A 26,698-nucleotide genomic window follows, 5' to 3' on the forward strand; every position below is an offset into this window, starting at 1 on the left:
TCGTTTTAATTATAATCTTTTATTACAAAGTACACATTTCCATTCAAAGTTGTGTAAATACATGTAGAAAAACTACGATGAGTTTTGTTATCCAACAAAATATAAATACTGCCCTTATCTACATTGCCATCTATTGCTCAACTGCTCGTTCAATGACATGTACAATCATGATCGTGATACACTGATAAAATACTTTCACAAATTATTTCCCATCACAGTATCCACTGGAAAACTTTGCAATGTAGCATTTAATGAGGACATTTTGCAAAATCCAGCGACAAGCCCATTGTTTTATGCATGATGCTTCCCGCCAGCATTTACTAGGAAAGTACTCCATCTTTGTTTGAAAATTTCTATGTTTACTAGTTTTTTTTGTTTTGAGCAGAAACACCCTAGATTTAAACCAATGATTGCCAGATGTATGAACAGTGTGGGTGCATGGTTACTCTACTAAATGAGCAAATCAGGCAATATGTGATGGAATGCAGTTCACTGTGATATACATAAGCATATACGGTGTGATTAGCCCACTGTCCTCCTATACTAAATCAGTTATGCTAAGTTAATGCACAACCCTTGATGAAACTGTAGAAAACTGCCTAAAATTTATAAATTTTGCAATATAACTTAGTTATTATCCAGTTTTGGAGCCACAATGAGGTAAAAGTCTTCAGCAATTTATGCTTATACATTTTTACCGAAAGAATAGTTTTGGACCCTTAGAATGGCCATATTTACCACCATGTGATCAGATCATTAAACTATAATTCCCATGAACATTGCAGCATTTTGACATTCAAAAGAGTGTGCAACTAAAACTGCCAAAATACGCTTATTGCTTATAGAAGTGATCTTTTTTTTTTACCAGTTCTGATAGAGTAAGAATTCATAAATTTTGCAATATAACTTAGTTATTGTACCACTACTTGTGTGGTAACAGAAATTAATGACCAGTTTTGGAGCCACAATGAGGTAAAAATCTTCAGCAATTTATGCTTATACACTTTTACCGAAAGAATATTTTTGGACCCTTAGAATGGCCATATTTACCACCATGTGATCAGATCATTAAACTATAATTCCCATGAACATTGCAGCATTTTGACATTCAAAAGAGTGTGCAACTAAAACTGCCAAAATATGCTTATCGCTTATAGAAGTTATCATGTTTTTTTTTACCAGTTCTGATCAAGTAAGAATGCCTAGGTTAGTACGTACGCAGCACTGATGCATGAGACGTTCTAAGATGCAATGGCAGATAAGTTTTTTCAATTTTACAGCCATGTTTACTGTTTGTTTATCTATACAGTGATTATATAGATGTGTTCTCTTTTATACAATGAGGCGTACCACAGAATATAACCATGTGCATGGAAAATGGGCGTGCATTCACTCAGAACATTGATGGAGCTTGAAATGTGCGACCACTAAATAAGCAAGCAGGTTTTTTGGTCAAATATATATATGAAATTTACACTGCTGCAATATCCTTCTGAAATCTGTGAAAATTTGGCGTAATTACATTTTTAACAATAATATGAAATACACACTGCCTATATCGGAATCAACTGTAAGACAAGCAATGATAGCAAGATAAGAGTCTGTGTGTTGTGCAATCACATAGTAGTTATACTACGCAGTCAATGTAAAGCAGGCACTTCTTTTTGGTTTTAATCCCATGTATTGAAATACCACCCTAAACAATCAAATAAATAAAAATCTTCCTCAGTTGTTATCAATGTCTACTTCTGATTCCCATATTCATTTTGAATAAACTTATTTCCCATGATGCATAGTGAGAGGTGTAGGAGGCTTTGTATCCAATAACTTGATAGCTATAGAGGAGAGCATTGTCAGAGCATTTTGGTGTTTTGGTTTTACGCTTAAGACGAGAATTACAGCATTTTGGGTCTTGTACTCGTACATCCAGGACAGGTATGTAGTGAATCATGGATGAATAGTTCACAGTCTATACAAAACAGATTTAAGCATCTTGCACATCTGTACACCTGTAAAACAGAAAAATGAGAGTTGGCCGCCAATTGGCTATTTTCAATCAAATCCTAAAACATGGGTGTCATTTATACCAAATTTGAATACAATTGACCAAGACATGCCTGAGAAATTTATGATATATTCAATTAAATTTCAGTTGAAGTTTATGGGAAAAACTTGACTAAAAAAAAAAGAATCATTATTTATGTCACTGTTCCTTGCTTTCGTACAAAATTTATTCAAAAGCCATAAAAGTGTATCTGAGAAATGGCCACCAGTCGGTCATTTAAAAGCAAAATGAAAAACCAAATGATGCGCATCAGTAAAGCACTATGACTAAAGTCAATTTCAAGTTTGAATGAACTTGACCATGAAGAAGGGTTTTTTGGTATTCTGGGGGATAAGAAAAGATCATAAAACATCATCAACACAAAAAGCAAATCGAAATGTTTGCCATTCTGTCTTGTCTTTGCACTAAAACTGAATAAAGTCTGTCAAAGTGCTAAGGCTAAAGACACATGAAAATAAAACATGGCTGCCAGTTGGCCATTTTAAATGAAATGACAAAAACTAACATATGATGCGTGAAGTGGGTAATAAATTTAAATAAAGTCTGCGCAGACAAACCTGAGAAATAGTCATGGCATATGATGAAATACATGTACCAGTAGTTCACTGTGATACATGTGTATATCAGGTGTTATTTCTATGGGTCATCAGTTGTTCTTGTCTACAAAAGCAGTTACGTAATACGTGTAAAATACTACACTAGTCTGTTAATTTCATCGCAAACCCAAAATAACATGCAACCCATCAGGTTTTGCATTTGTACCAAATTTAAACAAAATCTGTAAAAGTGTCTCCAAGAAACAGACTTAACAATTGGAAATAAACAAAATGGCTACCAGTTGGCCATTTAAATCAAATTCTTGAATCTTCACAAAAGGAATCCAAGTGTAAAATCTATGTACATTTGTACATTGTCATTGTACCAACTTTGAACCAAATTAACCCAGACATAACAGAGAAATAATACCGGTCGGTCAGACTGACAGAACCCAAAACACAAGTTCCTGTTTTGGACTAAGCCAAAGACAATATTCTCCCTTGCATCAAAAGATGCAGTTAACATTTAGAAAAACAGTGAACTTATTTACAGAATAATAGAACTTACTGTTTTATCTTTAAATTCACTCAGGCAAGACAAACACACCCTGCAGAAGAGAATACAATTGAAGAGGTATTCAGAAACAACACTAATTCATATGAATGTTTTATAAACTCGGCACCAAACAACTTCACTATTAAATTATTAATATTTTACACACATTGTATATGGGACTCATATCGAACATAGTGTGGTGCAACGACTACAACAATTTAAAGTCATTTATTTTACCTGCTATCTGATTCCTGTAGATCCGACAGCTGGATTTCCTGGAATGACTCCAAAGGAAAAAGATGATGGAATGATCTTGCTAAATGTGGAGCTGACACAAGAGTTAAACCTGAGATAAAGATAAGAAAACAAGATAGATGTCAAAGTACAGTAATACATTGCACTTTTGAGTAGACCATTTTCCGTTCACTGCAAGATCCAACGCTATACATGAAATCGAAAGTAAAAACAGGACAAACAAAGCGTTGTAATGGTGATTGACAAACATCAAGTGGGATTCGACAAACGCGAATATATTTTGGGGGATATATACACATTTGATGATGTCAAAGATAAGCTATTTGACTTCAAGCTATGAAAAAAAGATGTACAAGTTCAAAATCAAATCATTCGATTTTTGTGACAGACGCTTGATTCGCGCCTTTAATCCAATATACAAGATCTTACAGCTGAACGGAAAATCACCTATTCAGAAGGTGTTCTCTCATTTTCAGCCAGATCTCGATACAAATTCAAATTTGCATTCCCTGATTATATTCTGCAATCACCTACACAGAGAAACTATAACTGTGTACACCAGTACATCATTACAAATGATGAAGTTCAAGTTCTCAGGGTTTCTATGCTGTTAATCTGTTTTCTCGGTTATGACGGTCGGAAATAACCAAGAATGTTTGTCTGGATAACCAAAATGTGATTATTCGTTATGCTGCTAGAATGAGTAAAAATAAAAGTTTCAACAAATATGAGTGACAATAACAAATTAACATATTTCACTACTGAACTGGTGAAAAATCTGTACATGTCTTGTATTGCAGCTTTGTTGTTTATGAAAGTGACGGAAATCCTTGCCAGATGGTTTGTGTGGGTTTCAGTCCAACCACAGGCAGCAGTAGTTTTTGAGAAGAAGGGTTTTTCAACAGAAAGGGAAACTCAACCTGTTTTCCCTCCTGAAGCTATCCTCCACGCTGTGGTTTTCATAAAATACGAATGCCACAACAATTTCTATTGACCTTCCCATCTCATCATTGTCAAATAAATATATGAATGAAAATTATTAGCTCTGATATTGGTCTTGATGACATCGTACTACCATCATATCACCATGGCAACAAGAAACAAAAACAACTTACCACAGGCTTTACATTCTATTGGTAGTTCACAGTATTTGCTTTTACACTAAAAAAAACAAAATTATATTGGATGAATGGATAAAAAAAAGTCATTAAGTTGAAACTTGTTTAAAGTCATATTCTGAGATGGTACTTATAAGTGTATTAGTGTTGTGGACTATTATGTGACATTGATTACATTAAAATATATGTAGAATAACATTGTTTCCCATATTTTTATACCTAATAATCGTATTAGCTATATAAATTCACTACACCACAAATTGTCAATCCATCTGCACTGAAACACAATTGGCAAGATTTAGCATATGAAATACAAACAGCAAATGAAATGTTGAGGACATGTATCAAACAACTGAAGCATGTTGAAACTTTCAAAAACGTCACGTAGGATAGAAGCCTACTCGTCATTTTTGAGAAAGTTGGTCATAAATCACATGACAATGTTCATTGGTTTATTATGTAAAATCGTGGAGCCATAGGAACCTATGGTAAAAGCACTATTAATACTGCCAAAATGGCCGCTATCCACTAAAATACAACCATGATTTTCTCGAAAATGAACCTTGTGACCCTCAACTTTTTTTTTAAGTCAATATTCTTATATTGCCTGGAAGTACAATTTATTATAAAATGAATAAATTCTAGGAATTTGAAATCATGAGTAGGCTTCAACCTTAATAACACCATAAGATTACAATTTTAATATCAGAGATTCAAGAATTTGTTCATAAATGCACACCAATCAGCTGTAACAATATACAACAACAACAACATGAAAAGTAATGTGACATTCTATATATTTTATAGGTGTTGTTGAAAGTATTTACATGTAAGTAATCGTACAACAAAAGTTACAGATCACTGAGCATCCCCCTTGCATTTTCTGGTTTTCTTAATTCCAACATGGCCGCCAAACCATGTAATCGATCACGGTTGATTTTGGGTTAATATATTAAGTTAATATTGTGTGGCAACTAGATGATACAACCCAAATTTCAGACCATTTGAAGAGCAACTTTGTTGATACTGGAACGAAAAATTACTGTTTTATCAAAAATCGAGTTAAATTAATTAAAGGAAATAGTAATTTGTAGAAAAGAAGTGTTACCTGTGGACAAAAATATCCTCCGGTGCTGAATCCTTGCGTGCTTTTGGAATCAAGATGGCTGCAATGCAAGAAAAAAGCTTGTAATTAAATGTATGCAAAACATGGCCACTTATCGGACAATATGGCTGCCTCAAAAACTGTGATAAACGAAGGGCACCAAACCAAAAAATCAATCAAATGGCTTATACGATGAATATTGAGCAAGGATATCTTGATGAAAAAATTAAATGTCCAAATCATTATATTACCAGATCGCCTGCCGATACAATTATATACCACTGATTGTCAGTAAAAAACATCTAAGAAGACACATTTTAAAGGAGATCAGATCAACATCATCTTTTCCTCATATTTAATTCATGTTTTGATTGCAGCAAGAAGCCAATACTATGCAAGAACAGTTCTACAGTACGACTTGTAATGACAAGATGGACATTAGACTCAATAACATAATGACAAATGTATTACCAAACCTGGTAAATGAATAGCCTCGGTTAAAGAGGCATGAGCTGAATTGTTATTTGTCAGATTTTCAGTTCATGCATCATATTTAACCTTGTTAGCACCCACCCCCACTTTTGCATGAGTTTTGTGGTGCATTTGCAAAAGCACTCGCCTCTTCCAAAACACAAAAAACTCATCCAATGAGTCATGAAACCTCATCATCGAACATGTATTTTTCAAGGTTTTACTGTTTCAAACCAAAAAAAATCTGCACAATATTTGTACGATATATCACAAGGCCACTCAGGCTAGTTGTTAATAAGTCATAATTGATCACGAAATTCAAGTCTTCAAAAGAGGCGAGCTGTACTGTAAGTATGTTTAGATTGTACTATAGGTTAAACTCTGCAAATTTCCCATGTGATTACAGAATATATGCAATCAAACATATCTAGGAAATGAAAATTCTCAAAAGCTAGCCAGTAAAAGAGCAATGGCATTAGAGGTTAGAATCATCAGCCAGCAAATGTTCAGCACCAATATATAGCAAATTTGATGTAAATCCGCTCTATAGATTTTCAGATTCTGCTTACACAGGCTGAAATGAGACAATATGTAAATTAGCTACTTAATATGCACAGCCATGACTCAAAAAACTATGCATGTCTTCATACACTTCATCTACCCCAGTACCTATCTACTAAATTTGATAAAAATCAGTTCAGAAGTTTTCAAGATTTTGCTTACAGACATATACACAGACATATACACAGACAGAGAGACAGAAACAGAGACTCACTATAAAACTCATTACATTGGAGCTAATAACAGTTTAAATTTAAGTTACATGCCATGTCATCATGTATATTCATTAGGTACCACAAAGGGTAATATTGGCTCATGTTTCACATGAATAAATGTAGACCCTGACTGTAAATTCATTCCCAATATTGTCAGTCTTACCACATACACATGGAAGGCTTCTCAAGTTTGTCCTTTTCTGCATGCAGCTGGTGCTGTGGAAATCCTATAAAACAAAGATACTATAAAAATTATAATCAAAGACAAAATGGCACAATGGATTCTAGCACAGGCTATCAATATAGATACACTTCTCATGTACACCAAGGGTACAGTGAAACTATTTTATATCCATGACATTTACGGGTAGTGATACACATGACAACATGCATGCCAAGTCTACTGTTACTGTTTTAATGACTATATAGAACACATGGAGAAGCATCATGTGTCCTGCATTGTTTGTTGTGTCTGCATCATCTGTAATTGATGCCTTGAACAGTATTCCCTAAGAAGCCTGTAAAATTAGGAAGCACAGCCATCAAGATGAGTCATGTTGGTATATTAAAACACAAAAGACAGTATCGGTATCATGTATGTTACTGCGGCTCCGAACTCACAACGTACATGCAATGGAGATGCCATGTTTCATTGGGATCATTAAAATGGGAGAGAGTCACAGTGGCTTTCACAAAATGTTGTATTTCAAATTACCCGATTGTAAATATTTTCGCAGTATGAGAGAAAAATGTGAGTGACCTCATTGACCTCAGTCTACACGTGTCACACTTACCCATACGTATGAGGGAAGATTCTGTACTGGCCTACAACAAAAACAAAAAATATACTACGTAAATAAATTCTAGTTAATCGTTAAGTGTCATTTTTGAAAATGGTTCAATCTTTCCCGGCATCTACTGGTAAAATTTTTGTAGATACCGAGGCATATTCAACAATTGTAGCAAGATTGTAATTGAGTTTCGACAATGAGCTTTTATAACCAAGAAAGTTGTTCAAATTTAAATACTACACAGCACTTTGATTGGCTAATAACAGACTCAATCTATTCATGTTTCATGTCCACTTGTGCATAAAAAAAAAATGACTGATATTGTTCGCATCAAGTGTTTTTCTGCATTGAAAAAACTCATTTACGAAGAATTCGCCTGCCAAATTTTTGGTGCAAAATTAAAAAAAAATAATATTGACAATTTTGAACAAAATGAATATAATAATTTACAATTGCAGACCTTGATCAAAATTTTCAAAAAATTTACCATTGTTACCATACCTTTTTACTAGCAAGAAAATAACACTTTCTTGCAGTTTGGCGTGACTTGATATTATTCTCACCAATACCAAATTAAATGTTTATATCAATTGATTATCAATGGTGAGAAATTAAATTGAGAAACAAGTCATTGTCAATGACACGTCCCCGTTCCGTTCATATTTGAGTGACATATACATTCAAAGCAGATCATGACCGAAATGCACCTGCATATGTACAACACATTGTGCTAAATCTGAACAAAATCCATCCATGCATGACTGAGATCCGGTTCTGGAATTGTGAAAATACGTGATTTTGATGCATTTTCGGCCTTAAAATGGCCATCATTCCGCTATTGTTAAGCAGATCATGAAACAAATGCACATATCTATTTGTGACATGATGTACCATGTGTGTGTGAAGTTTGAACTTGATCAATCCAGACATGTCTTGGATACGGATCCAGAACTGAATTCTTTAAAACAAAATGGCCGCCAGTCGGCCATTTCGAACTTGATCCGAAAAAAAAAGACGTGCATCAAGGTCCTATTATGTTTAATGTATGTACCAAATTTGAACAAAATCCATCCATGCATAACTGAGATACGGGTCCGGAATGGTGAAAATGTGCGATTTCAATGCATTTTCGGCCTTAAAGCGGCCCCCATTTGGCTATCGTTAATGAGATCATGAAACAAATGCACATACATATTTGTGACATGATGTACCTTGTGTGTGTGAAGTTTGAACTTGATCAATCCAGACATGTCTCGGATACGGATCCAGAACTGAATTCTTTAAAACAAAATGGCCGCCAGTCGGCTATTTCGAACTTGATCCGGAAAAAAAAATGACGTGCATCAAGGTCCTATTATGTTTAATGTATGTACCAAATTTGAATGAAATCCGTCCATGCATAACTGAGATCCGGGTCCGGAATGGTGAAAATGTGCGATTTCAATGCATTTTCGGCCTTAAAGTGGCCGCCATTTGGCTATCGTTAATGAGATCATGAAACAAATGCACATACATATTTGTGATATGATGTACCTTGTGTGTGTGAAGTTTGAACTTGATCAATCCAAGCATGTCTCAGATACGGATCCAGAACTGAATTCTTTAAAACAAAATGGCCGCCAGTCGGCCATTTCGAACCCGATCCAAAAAAAAAAAATGACGTGCATCAAGGTCCTATTATGTTTAATGTATGTACCAAATTTGAACAAAATCCGTCCATGCATAACTGAGATCCGGGTCCGGAATGGTGAAAATGTGCCATTTTGATGCATTTTCGGCCTTAAAATGGCCGCTATTCGGCTATCGTTAATCGGATCATGAAAAAAATGCATGTGCATATGTCCCATATAATGTGTGATGTATGAGTGAAGTTTGAACTTAATCGGTCCATGCATGTTCGAGATACAGGTGATCACGGACGCACGGACGGACGGACGGACGCACACAGGGCAAAACATAAGTCCCCGTTTTCGGACTGCGTCCGAACAGGGACTAAATATTAGTTTCTCTATCTCAGTAGTCTCGCACTTTTTACCAATAGTGAATGTATTTTGCAAAATGTTTATTGGTGAACAACAGAAGCTTCCCTTTCATTTCAGTTTGCTTTATTAGTGATGTAATGTCAACCATAAAGCCAACATGTCACACTTTTGTCAAATTATTTTGGACTGATATTTTGACTGTTTCATGGTAACAAAATTGAAATAAAGCAATTGAACTAAACAGAAATATTTTTTTTTGGAGCTTTTAAGACGATGTTCCTAAAACAGCGGTAATCATTTCCAATCACTGTAAATAATAGAATCCATCATTACCAATCTACTGTTCTGATAATTTGTGCCATCCATAACTGAAGGGTATGAGTTGATATTTATTTTGATATAAAACATTTTTGACAGATTTTACTGTATTCTAAATAATGAAGGACCACACAACCAAACGAAGTCATCATTTGGAATGACATTGCCTTTAACCATTTATGTCATTTTGATATTACACAAGCGGTTTGTTGCTAGATTTATTGATAGTTTTATTAATCTAACAAGACATGACATGTCATGTCATAGCCCCCGCTCAGAAAAAAATTTTAAAACTTATATTGAACTTAGTTTGTGTCAGAGTGATTTAATTCATTATGAGCTGTATTAAAATTCTGTTATTAAATGTTCAGAATTGATGTGTTACAATTTTAGGGGGTGGGGTAAAAATTTATTCATTTGGCTTTTCTGAGACAATTTATAACTTGTTAAACATATAATGCGATGTGCACTTGTAAACAATTATTACCTGTCCCTGTACCAACTTTGAACAAAACTGGATGACATATCTGAGAAAAAGCTGTTAACAGCTAGAAAAAGCTTGTTTTTTTTTAGATTTTTGAGGGAAATAAATGGCCTCCAAGTCGTAAAACTTTATCCAATCAAACAGGTCATGAATGACACTGAAAGTTGCAACATATAATTTGTCCAGTTTTTGGCATGGATGTAAATTGGCAAACATGATTTCTATGGCATTCTCAGCAAGAACACCAGAGAGCAACAGGTAAAATGACATGCAAGTATGCAAATCAGATCTGCAAATATGTTGAAGAGTCAGTGTTGTGTCTGTTTGGATAAACTTCTTTGTACAACTGTATTCCTAATACAAGAACACCGTCAATCACAGAACTGTTCCAGCGAAAAACTTCTGATATTTCAAACAGTAACAGAGCAAAGATACCGTTTGTCATACAAGTACTAGCACCAGATGAAGAACTGAGAAACTGCAATGATCCTTGGTGTACATTACCTGTGTCAACAACTTTACTTCCCATGTACTTCATGTACAGATCTACATGTAGTTTATGGCCCTGAATTAGTTTCAATATCTCTAAATAAGGACAAGAGTACTTCTCATATGACAATGATACAAATAAAGTGCAAGAATCAAGAAAAAATATTATCAAGTTTTTATTATCATACATTAATATTAACAAATCATGTGAAATTGAACTTTTATGTACAGAGAAACACATATTTATGCTTTGGTTGACAGCACTTCTCAAAAAAAAAAAAGACGACCTGCAAAACTTTATACAATTGTCAGACATGCAGCGAATAGTATGCTTTTGTAATACATTGTATATGCAGTTTCAGTGGCTTTGCTTTCCGAGAAAAAAATTCTGGCTCTGCACCTGAAAAAAACAAAAAAACATTTAGTCAAAAGTAAGCAGAGATTGTAGCATATATGCTCCCATTAGCTGTTAAATTTAATTAAAAAAGATATTTTCGTACTGTCTTTTCAGTACGAAAATATATTACTTAATATATTTATACCAGCCAGAAAGAAATTGCAAGTTTTCACTGAGCAATTAGGAATATACATGGACAACAATTGATGCATTTCTAGCAATATACTGTTTGAAAGGCTGCAAGATGTAATGAAGTAGCGAAGTAGTCTGACTGGCTGGGAAACTGCACAGTACATACAAAAATGTATGCTCATGATATATGAGCAGCTCCACCAAATATAAAAATATTCTTTCCATAGTTATGACTCTAATGTGAATGTGATTTTCCACTCCTTAGCAATAGTAGTTAGAGTATTGTATTGTACTGTATCGTACAAGTTTATTGTGATTCTATGTGTTTGTAATATTATTTAGCTTTATTTAGCATTCTGTTTAGTTGGTTAACTTTACTGTATCTTAATGTAGTTCATTTTATTTTTATACGACCATAGAACAACTCACTGTAGTTTGTTTTAATGTTGACTAAAAATTAAAATCAGTCACTGTATAGTGGTGACGTATTGCGCAAAATTGTTGCAAGGACAATACTTTTCTCGATTTGCGTGTCGTCGTGCGTCGATAAAAAATGCATGGAATAGTCGGCAGTATCGATCAAGTTCGTCTAGTGTGACATTCGTGGCTGGCGACAAGATGCCGTCTAATCGTTTAAATAGGCGTCAAGGAGGAGTGAAAAGCCCTAATTTGGTGCTACAATAGATGTCATGGAATGTTGGAAAATTACAGTCAATCAAAAAAACTGTTCACATGACAACAACAAATATTCACTATATTCATTATGCATTATTTTTTTGTTGGTAGCACGGTACGGTAGCTTACTTGTTTTCGAAGTGTTGTAATTGTTGATTAGTACTCAGTAGTGATTATATTAACGTACAAAAAATAAATTCGTTGAATTGTTATGAAATGCAAGTAAAATTCAACTTAGTTTTATCGTAAGCAAATGTTTTCGGTTACATGTTAACGCTCGATGAGACAATATCCGCCATGTTATCCATGCCCACGACGCGTGTTTATAATGACCAGATAGGTCAAGTCGCTAATCAACCAATCAAAATGCTGGATGGTGCCCATGTGCTCAAATTACCATAAAGCATTTAAATATGACAGTTCAGCGACCTCATGGTGAAAGCAACACGAAAGACCAGATTTACCGATGTTTTCGTGCGATCTTTTGGCTTCGTTTCTCATGGGGAAAAAGGCAGGATTTTTTTAATCGGATTTAGAAAAATAAATAAACGTACCGTCCCAAATAAAAATGTGCCGGATGGAATTTTTCTGTGGAAAAAATAAACGTACCGGTACGTTTATATTGGGACATTTAGCGTTGTGGGCAAGCTCTCCTGAGTAGCGACATATTTTTAACTTCGCCTATTGCGTGATCAGTGGATTACGTAAATAAACCAACACTTTCAATGAGTACATGCCGACCCAACTAAAATTGTTTATGGCTGTTTATGAACAGCGAGGACGCATCTCATAGAACAATAGCTGTGGAAATCATAAACAAATGTAAATGTTGCGGAAATCAAGCATGGCGATAATGATTTTGAGCGAGGCAGAGTCTGGCAAGCGTCTCAGAGCAGCATTGCGCCGACACCACCACGACGTTTGAATCCCGGTGAGAGCACTGCAAACCTCTTAAGTCACGAGGTAAACTTTCAATTTACACAATACATAATCAGTTCCTACAACCATAATAAAAAGGCAGTTTTTCTGGCGAAACTCTCGCCAGGTTAGCAATAGTTTCTCACGATCACCAAACCGGAGACACAAACGATAATACAAAGTGTATAAATACCATAACAAGCACAGTTTCTTACCTTTGAAATTGACGAGACACAATTTTGTCCATAGAAGTGTTGCGCAAATAAAGATTCCGGGATACAATATCCTCACAAAATTGACTGATTTCCACCGAGACGAGAACTGCGTAAGCGTCATCAAAACTCGGATTAAACTCGGGTAATTTCGGGAAAAGTCGGATTTTGAAGGGAAAATGTTAAAAATCAAGGAAAAACACAGTGAAACTTTGAAGAATCGAAAAAATAACTTGATGTGCACCATAGCACCATCAATTTCTGTCTCTGTACCAACTCTGAACTTAATTGGATCACACATGTGTGAGAAAAAGCTGGTAACATGAAAATGTGCACGCACATTGCACAGACACAACCCAAATTAATACCCCCCGCCCGGATCACAGATCTGGCGGGGGCTAACAACAGAATAAAATACTTACAGTGGCTAGTGGTGGTTTTATATGTTCCAGTAAAACCTCTTTAAAATGCGGTTCATCTAATATAACACTATAACTACCCTGAGTCTCACTACACAGCCTTTTACAGACTCGGACATCAGCAGACAAACCAATCACAGAGCATCGGATATTTAAATCTTTCATGGACTGTAATTAAACAATATGTAAATCTTTTATGAAATTAACATAAAATATGAAAGTGTTTCTTATACAAATCCATATACCTTATGTCAACTAGGTTTAAAAAACAGAATAATTGTTTTCTATGTAAATCATTTTTACCTTATATGGACTGAAATTAACATACAATGTGTGAAAGTTTCTCATACAAATCCATATATATTATAACATTTCTTGTAATCGTATTACCGATGTAGGTTCTAAATCTGAATTACCAAACAGAATCTAGCCGAGTGCTTGGCCTCATGAACATGTGTGAGCAGGATACAAATAAGATACAAAATTGTCATCCACTTCACAAATGGTGTGTTACAAGCAATTCTAACAGGATTAACTGATAACAATGTAAATCTGAATTTTTCAAAACAAGTACATTGTACACCTTGAAAAGAAACAGGCATGTTCATTCATGCAACAAGTGTTTTAAAATGCACACCTACCTTAATTGTATCATGTATGTTACCAGGGTCACATGTTGTCAAGCTGCCTAATATCACCAACACTTCTCTACTAGCGTGTCCAGGTACATGCCTTTAATGAAAAAAAAATATAAAGCTACAAGAATAATTTCATTTTAATGTTTCATACCATTATACTGATTACGGTATATGTCATGTTCGTCATAATTTCATTATGGTGAGTTCATACCATCAGAATATTGAAAATGAAAACAAAAATTGGGGTCATCAGATGAGATACAAGAGTGCGAAATATTTTGGAAAATGGTCAAAATTGTCATTTTCACACTGGTTTCTATAGTGAGATTCTTTATTCAGATCTGAAAATTTTGCTACGTGACATTGGATGAAAAAGTTGTATATATGAAATCTAACATTTGGAAAACATTTCAAAAAATTTTGCGAGTCTCGAGGCTGATACTTGTTTTATGTTGAATACAATGGGAGGCTATCTCCCATAATGCATTGCATGTAATATTAATAATAATATAATAATAATCATCTTTATTGTTATCGTATCCTCTATGGGACTTTGATTATAAAATACAATAAAGGTATAGCAATGAAAAAAAGTGTAAAATTTGGATTTGGCTCAAACTGCCTCAAAGAGAATTTGTATTTCAAGTAACCACAAATGAAAACTATCAAGCTGCATGTACAATGTACCTGAGTGTGGTAGCTGCTAACTCTAACGCATTCTGTAATGATGGCTCTTTCAAACACTGTTTATCAACGCATTTCTGTAGTGCAGCGATGTGTCGTTTTGGGTTACCGCCAAGTTCTGTGAGTCTGTTAGCTCGTTTATTGCTGGTTGTTAGTATACCAACCTGTAAGACACAAAAGAAACCAACATGAAAAATACTGTGTTGGACTAATTAGTATGTTGAGAATTCAATTTTAGTGCAGGATATAACATGTACCACCCCCCACCCACCCTGGTAGTTTTACTTGAAAGAACTGCACAAACATCCATTTAATAAAGAGTTTTTTAAGTATTTTATTATTTACTATTATTATACATCTGTCACCCTAACACCACAAGTTACAGCGTGTCGTAAATTTGCAGTATTGTATGGGGTATTTTCATCCTACCATATTAGGAAATGCGAATTTTAAATATGGAATGATTACGCGCGTTAGCGTCCTCTAATAATAAAAACAAACACATGGCAGCCCCCATGGTTTGACCGAAACCAACACAAAGTTGGCATTCCCGTGGTGTATTCTTGAAAGGAACAGATGTATAATAATAAGGTTATTATGAGGATACCTCAAAGTATGCACTCAGACAGTACGCCGTTGCATCAACCTCCGCTACACATTGGTCGATACTCCTGCTGTACAGTCTTCGTGCATACTTTTCAGTATCATCGTAATCACCACGTGTAATATGGTGACTATACGTGACGATGCAATATTGTGGGCTGATCAGCCTTGGATAATAAATCATTGTTTTGCTGATTGTGAGCAACTAAAGTTACAGTGCCGCAGTGACGTCATAACATCTCATGGAATTTGACAAACGTGGCATTTGTTGGATATTTCTAGGCTTAAATGTGCTATACACTTTAATGAGGGTCAATTACGATGAAATAAAGCCATATTTTCGACATTGAATTATATATAAAAACAAGCAGCCTGTCGGCTGAGATAGCTCCGCTGTTAGCAATGCACATGGCAATTAAAGAACAGAAGATATCATTAAAAAATGAACAAATCTGAGAGAGGTCCTCATGTAATACCTATATATGTAATATCAAAGCAATTGGAAGTCGAAAATATCACTTTTTATCAAAAATGACAAAAATATTCACCAAAATTAGAGAATTAAAGCAGACAAATTAAATACAATTTGAAATGAATGTAATGAATCATCTAGCAGCTGACTTAATCTAACTTCTAAGTGAATATATCCTGAGTTTATTTTGTAGTGTCACTTGTTCCATGGCAGGTTGGTACAAGTGACATCAAAGGTTAACACTGTCCACAAACTAAAGGTCACGCCACAGGTATCAACAAGCTCTACAGATAAGTGATGTCAGGTGATAATCCAAGGTCAAAACGACAGTGAAATTATGTTATATATTTTATATGCTAATTTATGCTAATTAGGTAGGCACATCAGTAGTAATGCAATAGCACTAATAGGTCTACTGTTGTGTTTTGAAGTCTGTCATATTTTTTTCAAAACAAATTTTCAGTCATTATCAGATATAAATGTCATTACACCAGGCAAGAAATTGTTGTTCTTCAGTCTGGAATTCTTTTATCGCAGCCTTATAAACTGTAGCGTTGCACGATTTAGTTTACTTCACATACATGTACTGTTCTAGCACACACACACACACATGACTGACTGATGACGTATAGCGTACATATCAACACACTAAATGTCACCCACTATGAATGATATACACAATATGGTCATGTGAAAAATCTGGCTTCCACTCACCTGACTTATTGGGTTATGATCAAAATACTCTTCAAGGAAATGCTCCAACAACTGTGAAAATAATAGCATAATTACTGTAAAATCTGTATTGAAAGCTGCGACTTCTATTAAAATGGTACAATGCAACAGAAGGGATGCAGATTCTATTAAAGATTCTACACATACGAGAAATAGTAAATTTTTGGTTCTCAATTGTTGCTTCTTCTATTAGGGATGCGGCTTCTAATACAAATTTTACGGTACATTCTAAACAAGCAGCCTATCGGCTGAGATAGCTCCGCTGTTAGCAATGCACATTTCAATTAAAGAACTGAAGACATCATTAGAAAATGAACAATATGAATAGTATCAGAGCAATCGGACTTACAGTTTTTAACAAGAAGTCGAAATTATCACTTTTTACCAAAAATTACAAAAATATTCACCAAAATAAATTAATTAGAGAATTGAAGATATCATCACAAAATGAACAAATCTGAGAAAGGTCTACATGTAGTATCTATATATGTAATATCAAAGCAATTGAACTATTGGTTTTTAACAAGAAGTCGAATATATCACTTTTTACCAAAAATGACAAAAATATTCATCAAAATTAGAGAATTGAAGATATCATCACAAAATGAACAAATCTGAGAGAGGTCCACATGTAGTACCTATATATGTAATATCAAAGCAACCGGACTTCCGGTTTTTAACAAGAAAGTCGAAAATATCACTTTTTACCAAAAATGACAAAAATATTCACCAAAATTAGAGAATTGAAGATATCATCATGAAATGAACAAATCTGAGAGAGGTTCACATGTAGTACCTATATATGTAGTATCAAAGCAATTGGACTTGCGGTTTTTAACAAGAAGTCGAAAATATCACTTTTTACCAAAAATGACAAAAATATTCACCAAAATTAGAGAATTAAAGATATCATTACAAAATGAACAAATCTGAGAGAGGTCCACATGTAGTACCTATATATGTAATATGAAAGCAATTGCACTTGCGGTTTTTAACAAGAAGTCGAAAATATCACTTTTTACCAAAAATGACAAAAATATTCACCAAAATTAGAGAATTGAAGATATCAACATGAAATGAACAAACCTAAGAGAGGTCTACCCAAGGTACATATACAGCAAGTATCAAAGCATTCAGGCTTGTAGTTTTCAAGAAGAAGTCGAAAAAGTAAAACATTGACACGGACGACGACGACGGACGACGACGGACAATCACTCATATGATAAGCTCCGCTCGACAAAGTCGACAGCGGAGCTAAAAATCGTAGTAAGTGACTACAAAATGCAACAGGCTTTATGAATAAAGGGCCATTTCTTGAGAGGGGGTTGGGGAAGGGTTGGTTGAATGAAACATTCTCAATAATGTATTCCAAAAAAAAATCACAGCAGTAAATACTGTAAAATATTTAAGCTGGAATTAATTTTCACTGAAAAGACTTTTTGGGTGTCTTGTCTGGAATTTATTTTCCCTCAAAATTGACAGCATTTTACAACAAGTCATTTATCCGATTATAAGCCAACGTTGGCATCATCCAGCATTTTGATTGGTTAATTAGCGATTTAACCTATTAGGTCAACTCATGCAAGAGAAGGGACATGGCAAATACCCTACAGCATTGAGCGTTTATATATATTTATTTTTTGTACGTTATTATAATCACTGCTGAGTAATAATCAACAATTGTGAAACGCAGCATGACCGGATTGCGCAACCGTGATCATTTGCTGCTACACAATGCAGTTGTGTTTATGAATAAATTAGCATAAATTATCGCTCAGGAGAAGTTTTAATTTTTATCCGCTTATAAGCCCATCCCTAATTTTTCGACATTTTTTTGGCATTTTTCCTATAGAATGTAGACACCCAGTGCAATATCACAAAAATATAGCATGATGTAATTGATGGTGATAAGGTGACAGATGTATAATAATGGCATGGATTTACTTACTGTGTGACAAGAATCAACATGGACAGGTTTAATGCTCTTTGCATGTCATAAACTCAGTTCTTAAGCAATCCTTTTTGCGAATGCCAGGTAACCGAGGGAAAGATGTGTTTGTTACACGAAGCTGGGCGATTAGATGCTGTACACAAACATCGGTTTGCGTCACCCACACATCACAAGTTTAATTTGATTTGATTTGATTTGATTTGACACACCGGTAATATTTACCATGTCTTATTAACTTTACCTTGATGGAAGCTGCCAATCTAGTTGGTTTCAAGTCTTGATCCTCCATGGCCCTGGACATATCAAGGACAACAAATAAATGTCTCATCTAAGAAATAAACATAAGATTAAAGGTTATGCTTGTCTCAGAATGACAACATTACTGGGCAGAGCTCCAGAAGGAGTACCTACACTTTATGCAAATTTTTTAAAATTATGCTAATTTATTCATGACGTAGCGGTTTCTGTGCTCATGAATATTCATTAATTTGTGGGTCAATACATTTTAAAAGGGGCGATATATTATTTTTGGGGGAAGAGTTAGAAAGGGGGATTAGCAATCCTTAGGGGGTCAATACAAAAGAAGGGACCCATTTGGAGATCAGCCATGCTCCTCGTGTCTGTTGTTGCACGTGACCTACAGCTGTGTTCGTTCTTCGACTGTGTTCGTTCTTCGACGACTTCCATGTGGGGTAGTATTATTGTGTTCTGTTTTCCTGACTTGAGTTTTTGAATCCGCTGTTTATGTTTTTAACGTCTTTCATGTCTTTTGTAGGAGTGTCCAATCCGTGATTCGAACTTGCGATCTTTGAGTTCCCGGCGCACTGTCTTGTCCACTGTACCACGAGTGTCTTCACACAGGAGCTAGGATTTAAGTCCTACTCATAGGAGCACTGTCTTCACTAGCATTCAAAAATCTAACTAAACATACTGGATTCGAACCAGCGATCGCTCACATTGCTGACATAGTACAAATCAACTGAGCTATGTGGGTAGTCATGCAAATTAAATAATTTGTTGTCATATTTAGCTTTATTGCCGAATGGTGTTTGCGAGAAAAAGATGGGCAGGCAAGGAAATTGAACCCAGGTCCTCCTGATCACTATGTAGAGAACTGACCCACAAGACCACAATGGATTGACTGGATGTGTTTGCATTTGATAAGATCATATAGTGTGTATATATATAGAAATACAACATATTTCTATTATTGAGTTACAATTGTCCAAAAAATTGCCAATTTTGTGTTTTTACTTGTGTAAACTATATGCATGCCATAACCCGTTAGTGTACATCTTGCCAATTGGATGTTTGCCATTTGCGTTGCCCATACCTGACCCGACCCTAACCCTAATGTCAAGACACGTTCCTGTTAATAATTCCGTTGCCCATACCTAACCCGACCCTAACCCTAATGCCAAGACACGTTCCTGTTTATAATTGCTCAATAATGATACTCTGTTGTGCACTGTCTGCGGGTAAGTTGCATTGATGTCAACTGATTAAACAAGTCGCGTTTAAGTAATTTCCACTATTAACAAGTGGTTAAATTGTGACAATAAATGTGTGGACAAATATTTGAGATTAATTTTGGTGTAGACAACTCTCGTTTAATTATTTTACACCATTACAAGTTGTTAAATTGAGAGAATAAATGTCTCAACAAATATTAAATACTTAGTTTGATGTAAACAACTCACGTTTGATTAATTCCCACAATTACAGGTTGTTAAATTGAAAGAATAAATGTGCGGACAAATATTTTAGACTTATTTTGGTGTAGACATCTCTCGTTTGATTAATTCCCACAATTACATGTTGTTAAATTGAGAGAATAAATGTGCGGACAAATATTTTAGACTTATTTTGGTGTAGACAGCTCTCGTTTAATTATTTTACACCATTCCAAGTTGTTAAATTGAGAGAATAAATGTATGGACAAATATTTTAGACTTATTTTGGTGTAGACAGCTCTCGTTTAATTATTTTACACCATTACAAGTTGTTAAATTGAGAGAATAAGTGTGCGGACAAATATTTTAGACTTATTTTGGTATAGACAGCTCTCGTTTGATTAATTCCCACAATTACAAGTTGTTAAATTGAGAGAATAAATGTGCGGACAAATATTTTAGACTTATTTTGGTGTAGACAACTCTTGTTTAATTATTTTACACCATTACAAGTTGTTAAATTGAGAGAATAAATGTGCGGGCAAATATTTTAGACTTATTTTGGTGTAGACAGCTCTCGTTTAATTATTTTACACCATTACAAGTTGTTAAATTGAGAGAATAAATGTGCGGACAAATATTTTAGACTTATTTTGGTGTAGACAGCTCTCGTTTAATTATTTTACACCATTCCAAGTTGTTAAATTGAGAGAATAAATGTATGGACAAATATTTTAGACTTATTTTGGTGTAGACAGCTCTCGTTTAATTATTTTACACCATTACAAGTTGTTAAATTGAGAGAATAAGTGTGCGGACAAATATTTTAGACTTATTTTGGTGTAGACAGCTCTCGTTTGATTAATTCCCACAATTACAAGTTGTTAAATTGAGAGAATAAATGTGCGGACAAATATTTTAGACTTATTTTGGTGTAGACAGCTCTCGTTTAATTATTTTACACCATTCCAAGTTGTTAAATTGAGAGAATAAATGTATGGACAAATATTTTAGACTTATTTTGGTGTAGACAGCTCTCGTTTAATTATTTTACACCATTCCAAGTTGTTAAATTGAGAGAATAAATGTATGGACAAATATTTTAGACTTATTTTGGTGTAGACAGCTCTCGTTTAATTATTTTACACCATTACAAGTTGTTAAATTGAGAGAATAAGTGTGCGGACAAATATTTTAGACTTATTTTGGTGTAGACAGCTCTCGTTTAATTATTTTACACCATTACAAGTTGTTAAATTGAGAGAATAAATGTGCGGACAAATATTTTAGACTTATTTTGGTGTAGACAACTCTCGTTTAATTATTTTACACCATTACAAGTTGTTAAATTGAGAGAATAAATGTATAGACAAGTATTTGAAACTTATTTTGGTGTAGACAACTCTCATTTGATTAATTCCAACAATTACAAGTTCTTAAATTGACAGAATGAATGTATGGACAAATATTGACCATTATATTTGTGAGTAAATACCTGTTGTTTAATTAATTTCCACCTCTACAAGGTTGAGAGAATAAATGTGTCGACAAATATTTGATACTTATTTAGGTGTAAGAACTTGTGTTTGACCAACTTCCACCATTGCAAGTTGTTAAAATAATGAAATTAATATACTGGTATCATTGGATATTTGATTTAATTGTGAAACTTTCTAACAAAATGTTAACTGCTGGCTTCGAACCCTCAATCAACAATTCCGCAGACACAGTATAAATTCAACAACACCACAGAAGATATTCGTCTGTTGCCTGAATTGTTTTCGTAATATAGGGAACGCCATCGACACTTTAACAAAACTTACCTGGACTTGGGTCTTGTTTATCTCTTGTCACAATCTGGAAACTGTTGAACAAATTGCGCGTCGTCCAGTTTAAGACGTTAGTTATTTTATTATTTATTTATTCAGTTTTGTATGGTGGAGTTTTGTGAGGTTTATTATTTTTTTTGCGACGTTCTTTGTTTACGGTTTGAGAGATTTCAGTTTATTTGATTTACGTTTTTACGGTAGCTCTGAGCGGGACTCGAACCCACTGTCTTTTCAAGCTAATTTTGTTTTATTTTGATGGCACGCTTGTGTACCACGCCACGACGTTGGTCGTTAAGTGGTGTTCATTTTTCTAACTACTCCAGTGTTCCGATGAGTTGAACGGAAAAGCCAAAACGATTGCTGGTTTCTGATTGCTTCGCTTCTGGTGAGTGTGTATCTAGTGTGATTCGAACCCATGTCGTTTGTATTGGGCGTTTTATTTATTTCCATGTTGGCTACGCCGTAATATGCAACCACTTCCCCGTTTTATTGTGATTTTGAGTGTTTAATGATGTCTTCCTCACCCGTCACGCCATGACCCAGTTTCAACCACACGGCCATTTTGCAACACAGTTCGTGACCCTCGGCGTCACCCGACTGACTATATGAACGTTCTGTTCAACTGTTAAGCTAGGATTTATCACCGTTATTATCATTATATTGTCACGTGATTTGTTTTACCTTATGTGTAATGTCTTAAGTATCTTTATTGTAATTTGTATATACCAATTCGTATATACCGAGGAAACGACCCCGATTGAAGGTCATGTATTTTATGACATCACCAATTCCTGTGTAGGTACTGCTTCTAGATCTGTGCCCATTACTGGCTTAGATCTAATATAAAAAAATATCATGTATTTCTGGTAACCAATCTTGTCTAGAGATTAAAGCTGGGGAGTTATCACCTGCGCATGCGTCAGATGGCCATAGTGTGTCATTGTTTACAAACAAGCATCTACTGATCATGAGCCTTTGTGTTTTTAGCGTGTGTTGTTATCGTTGATTAGGACTCAATTCCAGTGCGTGCGCAGGTGACGACTCTCTCGCTTTAAGTATGCTGGCACTGTATTCTTTTTATGGCTAAAATGGAAAGTGACCACAGGGAAGTGTTCACTTTTTTTTTCGAGCTGAATACTGGGCAAATCTTTCGCACAAATATTACGACCCTTACATTTTTGATATATACCACAATTATGCGGTATATATAGTCTCACTAGTCCATTTGGAGGAGTGATCACTAATCTGTTCAGATTATATGAGTTACATGTAACACTCTCTCAATTTTGACAAGACTTTTTATTTTTTAATGTTTTTGTGGCAGGCGACAGTTCTGGACACTGACTGTCACTGTTGTCTCTCCTGACTTTATTTAAGTGCAAATTGCAAATGCTAGTGCTGACACATAGTTCATTTTGCCATGTCATGTTTGGGACTACATGACAGGGCTGTGTGTCCTGTGACAGGACAGGCCATCTCTCTATCAAATGGCTATCGTGGAGTCAACCAGGCTCGGTCGAACACAAGCACTTATCCAAGATCTTAACCAAGGCTCCCCCAATGTCGCATTCAATAGTGAATGAATCTCGGCCAGTGGAATTGGCCTTCCCATTGAGTCTGTGGCACACTCACCCAGGGTAGGGGTCGACCCTTTCAAGGTAGGATTTGAACTTGGGTCTACCGATCATGAGGCTGATGCGATAACCACTATGCAACCAGTGACTGGTAGATTTAGAAGAGATTTTGATAACGCAACTCTTGTGATTACTTAACTCAGGAGATCTATTTCTAGATCATGAATCATTAAAAAGGTCGATAGTGTGTAGGTCATAAATTACAGATCCACATATCTCCAAAGAGAACTCCAGATAAGAGATGGAAGGAATGTAAGCAGGGTTAAAATAATAACAAAAATGGTATTACTACCGTACTAACCATTCCTAACCTGACATTAGCAGGTCTGTCTAACAATCGCCTTCGCTTTGTTCGATGTAAGATGTCATCAACGACAGTCTGCAAAGAACCTGTCTCATCTTCCTTGATGGCTTCCCTGCAAGTATAAGATGCAATACAGTAAAATCTTAAAATCTTGTGATAGAATTTTTCATGAATACCGCATATGAAAACAAATCAAGAAAATTTTGTAGCAGTAAAAATTCCATCAAAATTATTAATTATCAATAACTATAACCTTGGACAAAAGAAATAAAATTAAAAAATGTCATTGAATAACATAATCTGTGACTACAAAACATCATAAATTTAAATAAAAACAGATTTTAATATGTGCAGTAAATTCAAACACCAGAAGAGAAAGAAAACTTAAAAACACAACAAATAAACAATTAATTGGTTTAGAGAGCCACTGTGAGTTATCAAGTATAAGAAATTTTTATAAAAGTTTGAACATGAATATGTCAGATATACATCTCCAAAAGTGAATTTATTAAAACCCGATGGTGGCCATTCGGCCATTTTAAATCCGATCTGAAAAGCAATCTGATCAAGACTCATAATGTCCAATATATTTACCAAGTTTGAACTAAATCCACCCATACACAACCATAATCCAGTTCGAGAATAGCAAAAATGCATGATTTTGATGAATATTAGACCAAAAATGACGCAATTTGGCCATCTTGAATCTGATCGTTTGAGTACATATATGGAGCAAAGTGTGCTTGAGTCCATTATGAGTTGGCAGGGAGTTCATTATTGTTATTATTTCGTGGTGCTGCCAATACCAGTGGATTTGCTGCCACTAAAAAACAGAAAATTTGGAGAAAAATCCACAGTGAATAGAACAGTTTTACAGTCACTGGCCCGTGAATCTGAATAATTTAAAATGTCTTTATGGAAATACTTTCCACATTCTCATATGGCAAACTAGTTTTCATCTAGTTTACATGTATTTAAATCATTCACATTGTGAGTGAATGATGTGTGGTGTGAAGTAGCATCATAGTGATCGCCTGAGCGAACGACACACTGTGACTGGTACGCCATTTCGGTGTCTGCCACGGCATTGCACTACGCTAAGCTAGATCGCCGTGCATACATGCCGGGGTACATGTACGTACTCGTATCGTTACCTGTATCGTAAGGTAGATGTTATTGGCAACTGTCCTGTCTGTGTAATATTTATTTTCAAATTCTATGGGAGGCCGGTGATTTGACAAATACTTCAAAGCCAAACAAAATTTATAGGCATAGCGAGCAATCACCGGAAAACTAGTGGGCGTTTATCTGACTGTATAAATATAAAAAACACACCTGAGAACACAAATACTTTCATTTGTTTATGCAAACTGTGCCCCGGACTGTGACATTTACCGGGAAGTCAACACTAAGGAAATACAAGTCATGTCAGTCTTTCGACGATCTTGTTTCACAAATAGTGTAGTACTAATCACTACAAAAACAGAACACATTCATCTCTCTGTACTGACACTCTGTAGACATAGCCCTACTTTGTTTATTGCAGTAGCTTGGATAAATCACCTTGGTTTACATTACATGTACTTCATCAACACGATAGGGCGACCTAGTCGGGAGGCCACCAGTACAGGAAATCAGTCATGGAATCTAGGAGCAAGCGTACAGAGCAGACGACGATGCCCTCACAAAATTGTCTGATTTTGATATTGAAATCCACTGTTATTGGCAATGGACCATTTTATTTGATAACGATTTCAGTATTAAATACTTGTTATCTAACAATTTCTATTCTTTTTACATAGTTTCTCTTTCATTGATTTTCGAAAACAACATTGTATTCATACCCATGTCATGGGGCCTTGATTATTGCGAATAATCTGCTGCAATGGTATTGAAAATGTTATAATATAATCTAGTAATAATTATTCATTATTAAATAAAGAATTGTCAGTTCCTTTCTACTTTTTTAATGTCTTACCATGTGCGTTCATAGTCCCCCTCCCAGATGTAGGTTTTCTCATTTTCGTCATCCATTCTTTAATTAGCAGTGATTTCTAGCTTTCAGACTGTATTGCCGTTGGTGGCGTGATATAACAGTAACTTCTCAGTTCAAGAACCCTGTCCGTTTCTATCGCACGTTTTGAAAAATTACTCTACAAGAAACTATTTACTTGTAAGCGTTAATCGTGTACAATATATGTTGTATATCAAGCATTATTTTACACGAAGTTAAAACGAATAAAACGTCGAAAATCCTACGATATTTCCGAACACGAATCGTTCACCATGGGCGCATCCATCTTTAAGACGAATTAAATTCATTTATTTATTTTTAGTACGTATTTCATCGCAAATATCTTCAAGACCAGTTGTATCATAATTCAAAATTAATTATTTTATTCAAAAAATCATTATATGTGTTTTTAACTATACAATAGTTGATATGGTTTCTGTCGGAATGTTTGAATTATTTTAGATG

At 34.9% G+C, this 26,698-nt stretch overlaps 1 protein-coding gene across 1 annotated transcript; it reads right to left on the reverse strand.

Moving 5' to 3' along the window:
• LOC100369953 (general transcription factor IIH subunit 2-like) lies at positions 1 to 26,527 on the reverse strand. Its single transcript, XM_085490651.1, has 14 exons — positions 26,198 to 26,527; positions 24,217 to 24,331; positions 19,021 to 19,107; positions 16,811 to 16,861; positions 15,025 to 15,185; positions 14,341 to 14,431; positions 13,703 to 13,867; positions 7,677 to 7,707; positions 7,046 to 7,109; positions 5,639 to 5,696; positions 4,528 to 4,573; positions 3,395 to 3,503; positions 3,170 to 3,209; positions 1 to 2,009 (listed from the first exon to the last, which is right to left on the reverse strand). Exons 1-14 carry the CDS (start codon positions 26,251 to 26,253, stop codon positions 1,896 to 1,898), a joined length of 1,188 nt encoding a protein of 395 aa, XP_085346777.1. The 5' UTR covers positions 26,254 to 26,527; the 3' UTR covers positions 1 to 1,895.
• Between the last annotated feature and the right edge of the window lie 171 nt (positions 26,528 to 26,698).

This window comes from Saccoglossus kowalevskii, chromosome 15 (genome assembly GCF_978046115.1).
Source record: "Saccoglossus kowalevskii chromosome 15, keSacKowa6.1, whole genome shotgun sequence".
Classification (NCBI taxonomy): domain Eukaryota; kingdom Metazoa; phylum Hemichordata; class Enteropneusta; family Harrimaniidae; genus Saccoglossus; species Saccoglossus kowalevskii.

Excerpts from the sequence above, each read along its gene's own strand:
- LOC100369953 (XM_085490651.1), bottom strand. The coding sequence starts at position 26,253 with ATGGATGACGAAAATGAGAAAACCTACATCTGGGAGGGGGACTATGAA. Across the intron at positions 15,186-16,810 it reads ATCATAACCCAATAAGTCAG|GTTGGTATACTAACAACCAG; the intron begins GTGAGTGGAAGC and ends TGTGTCTTACAG. Across the intron at positions 2,010-3,169 it reads GTGAATTTAAAGATAAAACA|GTGTACAGATGTGCAAGATG; the intron begins GTAAGTTCTATT and ends TCTGTTTTACAG.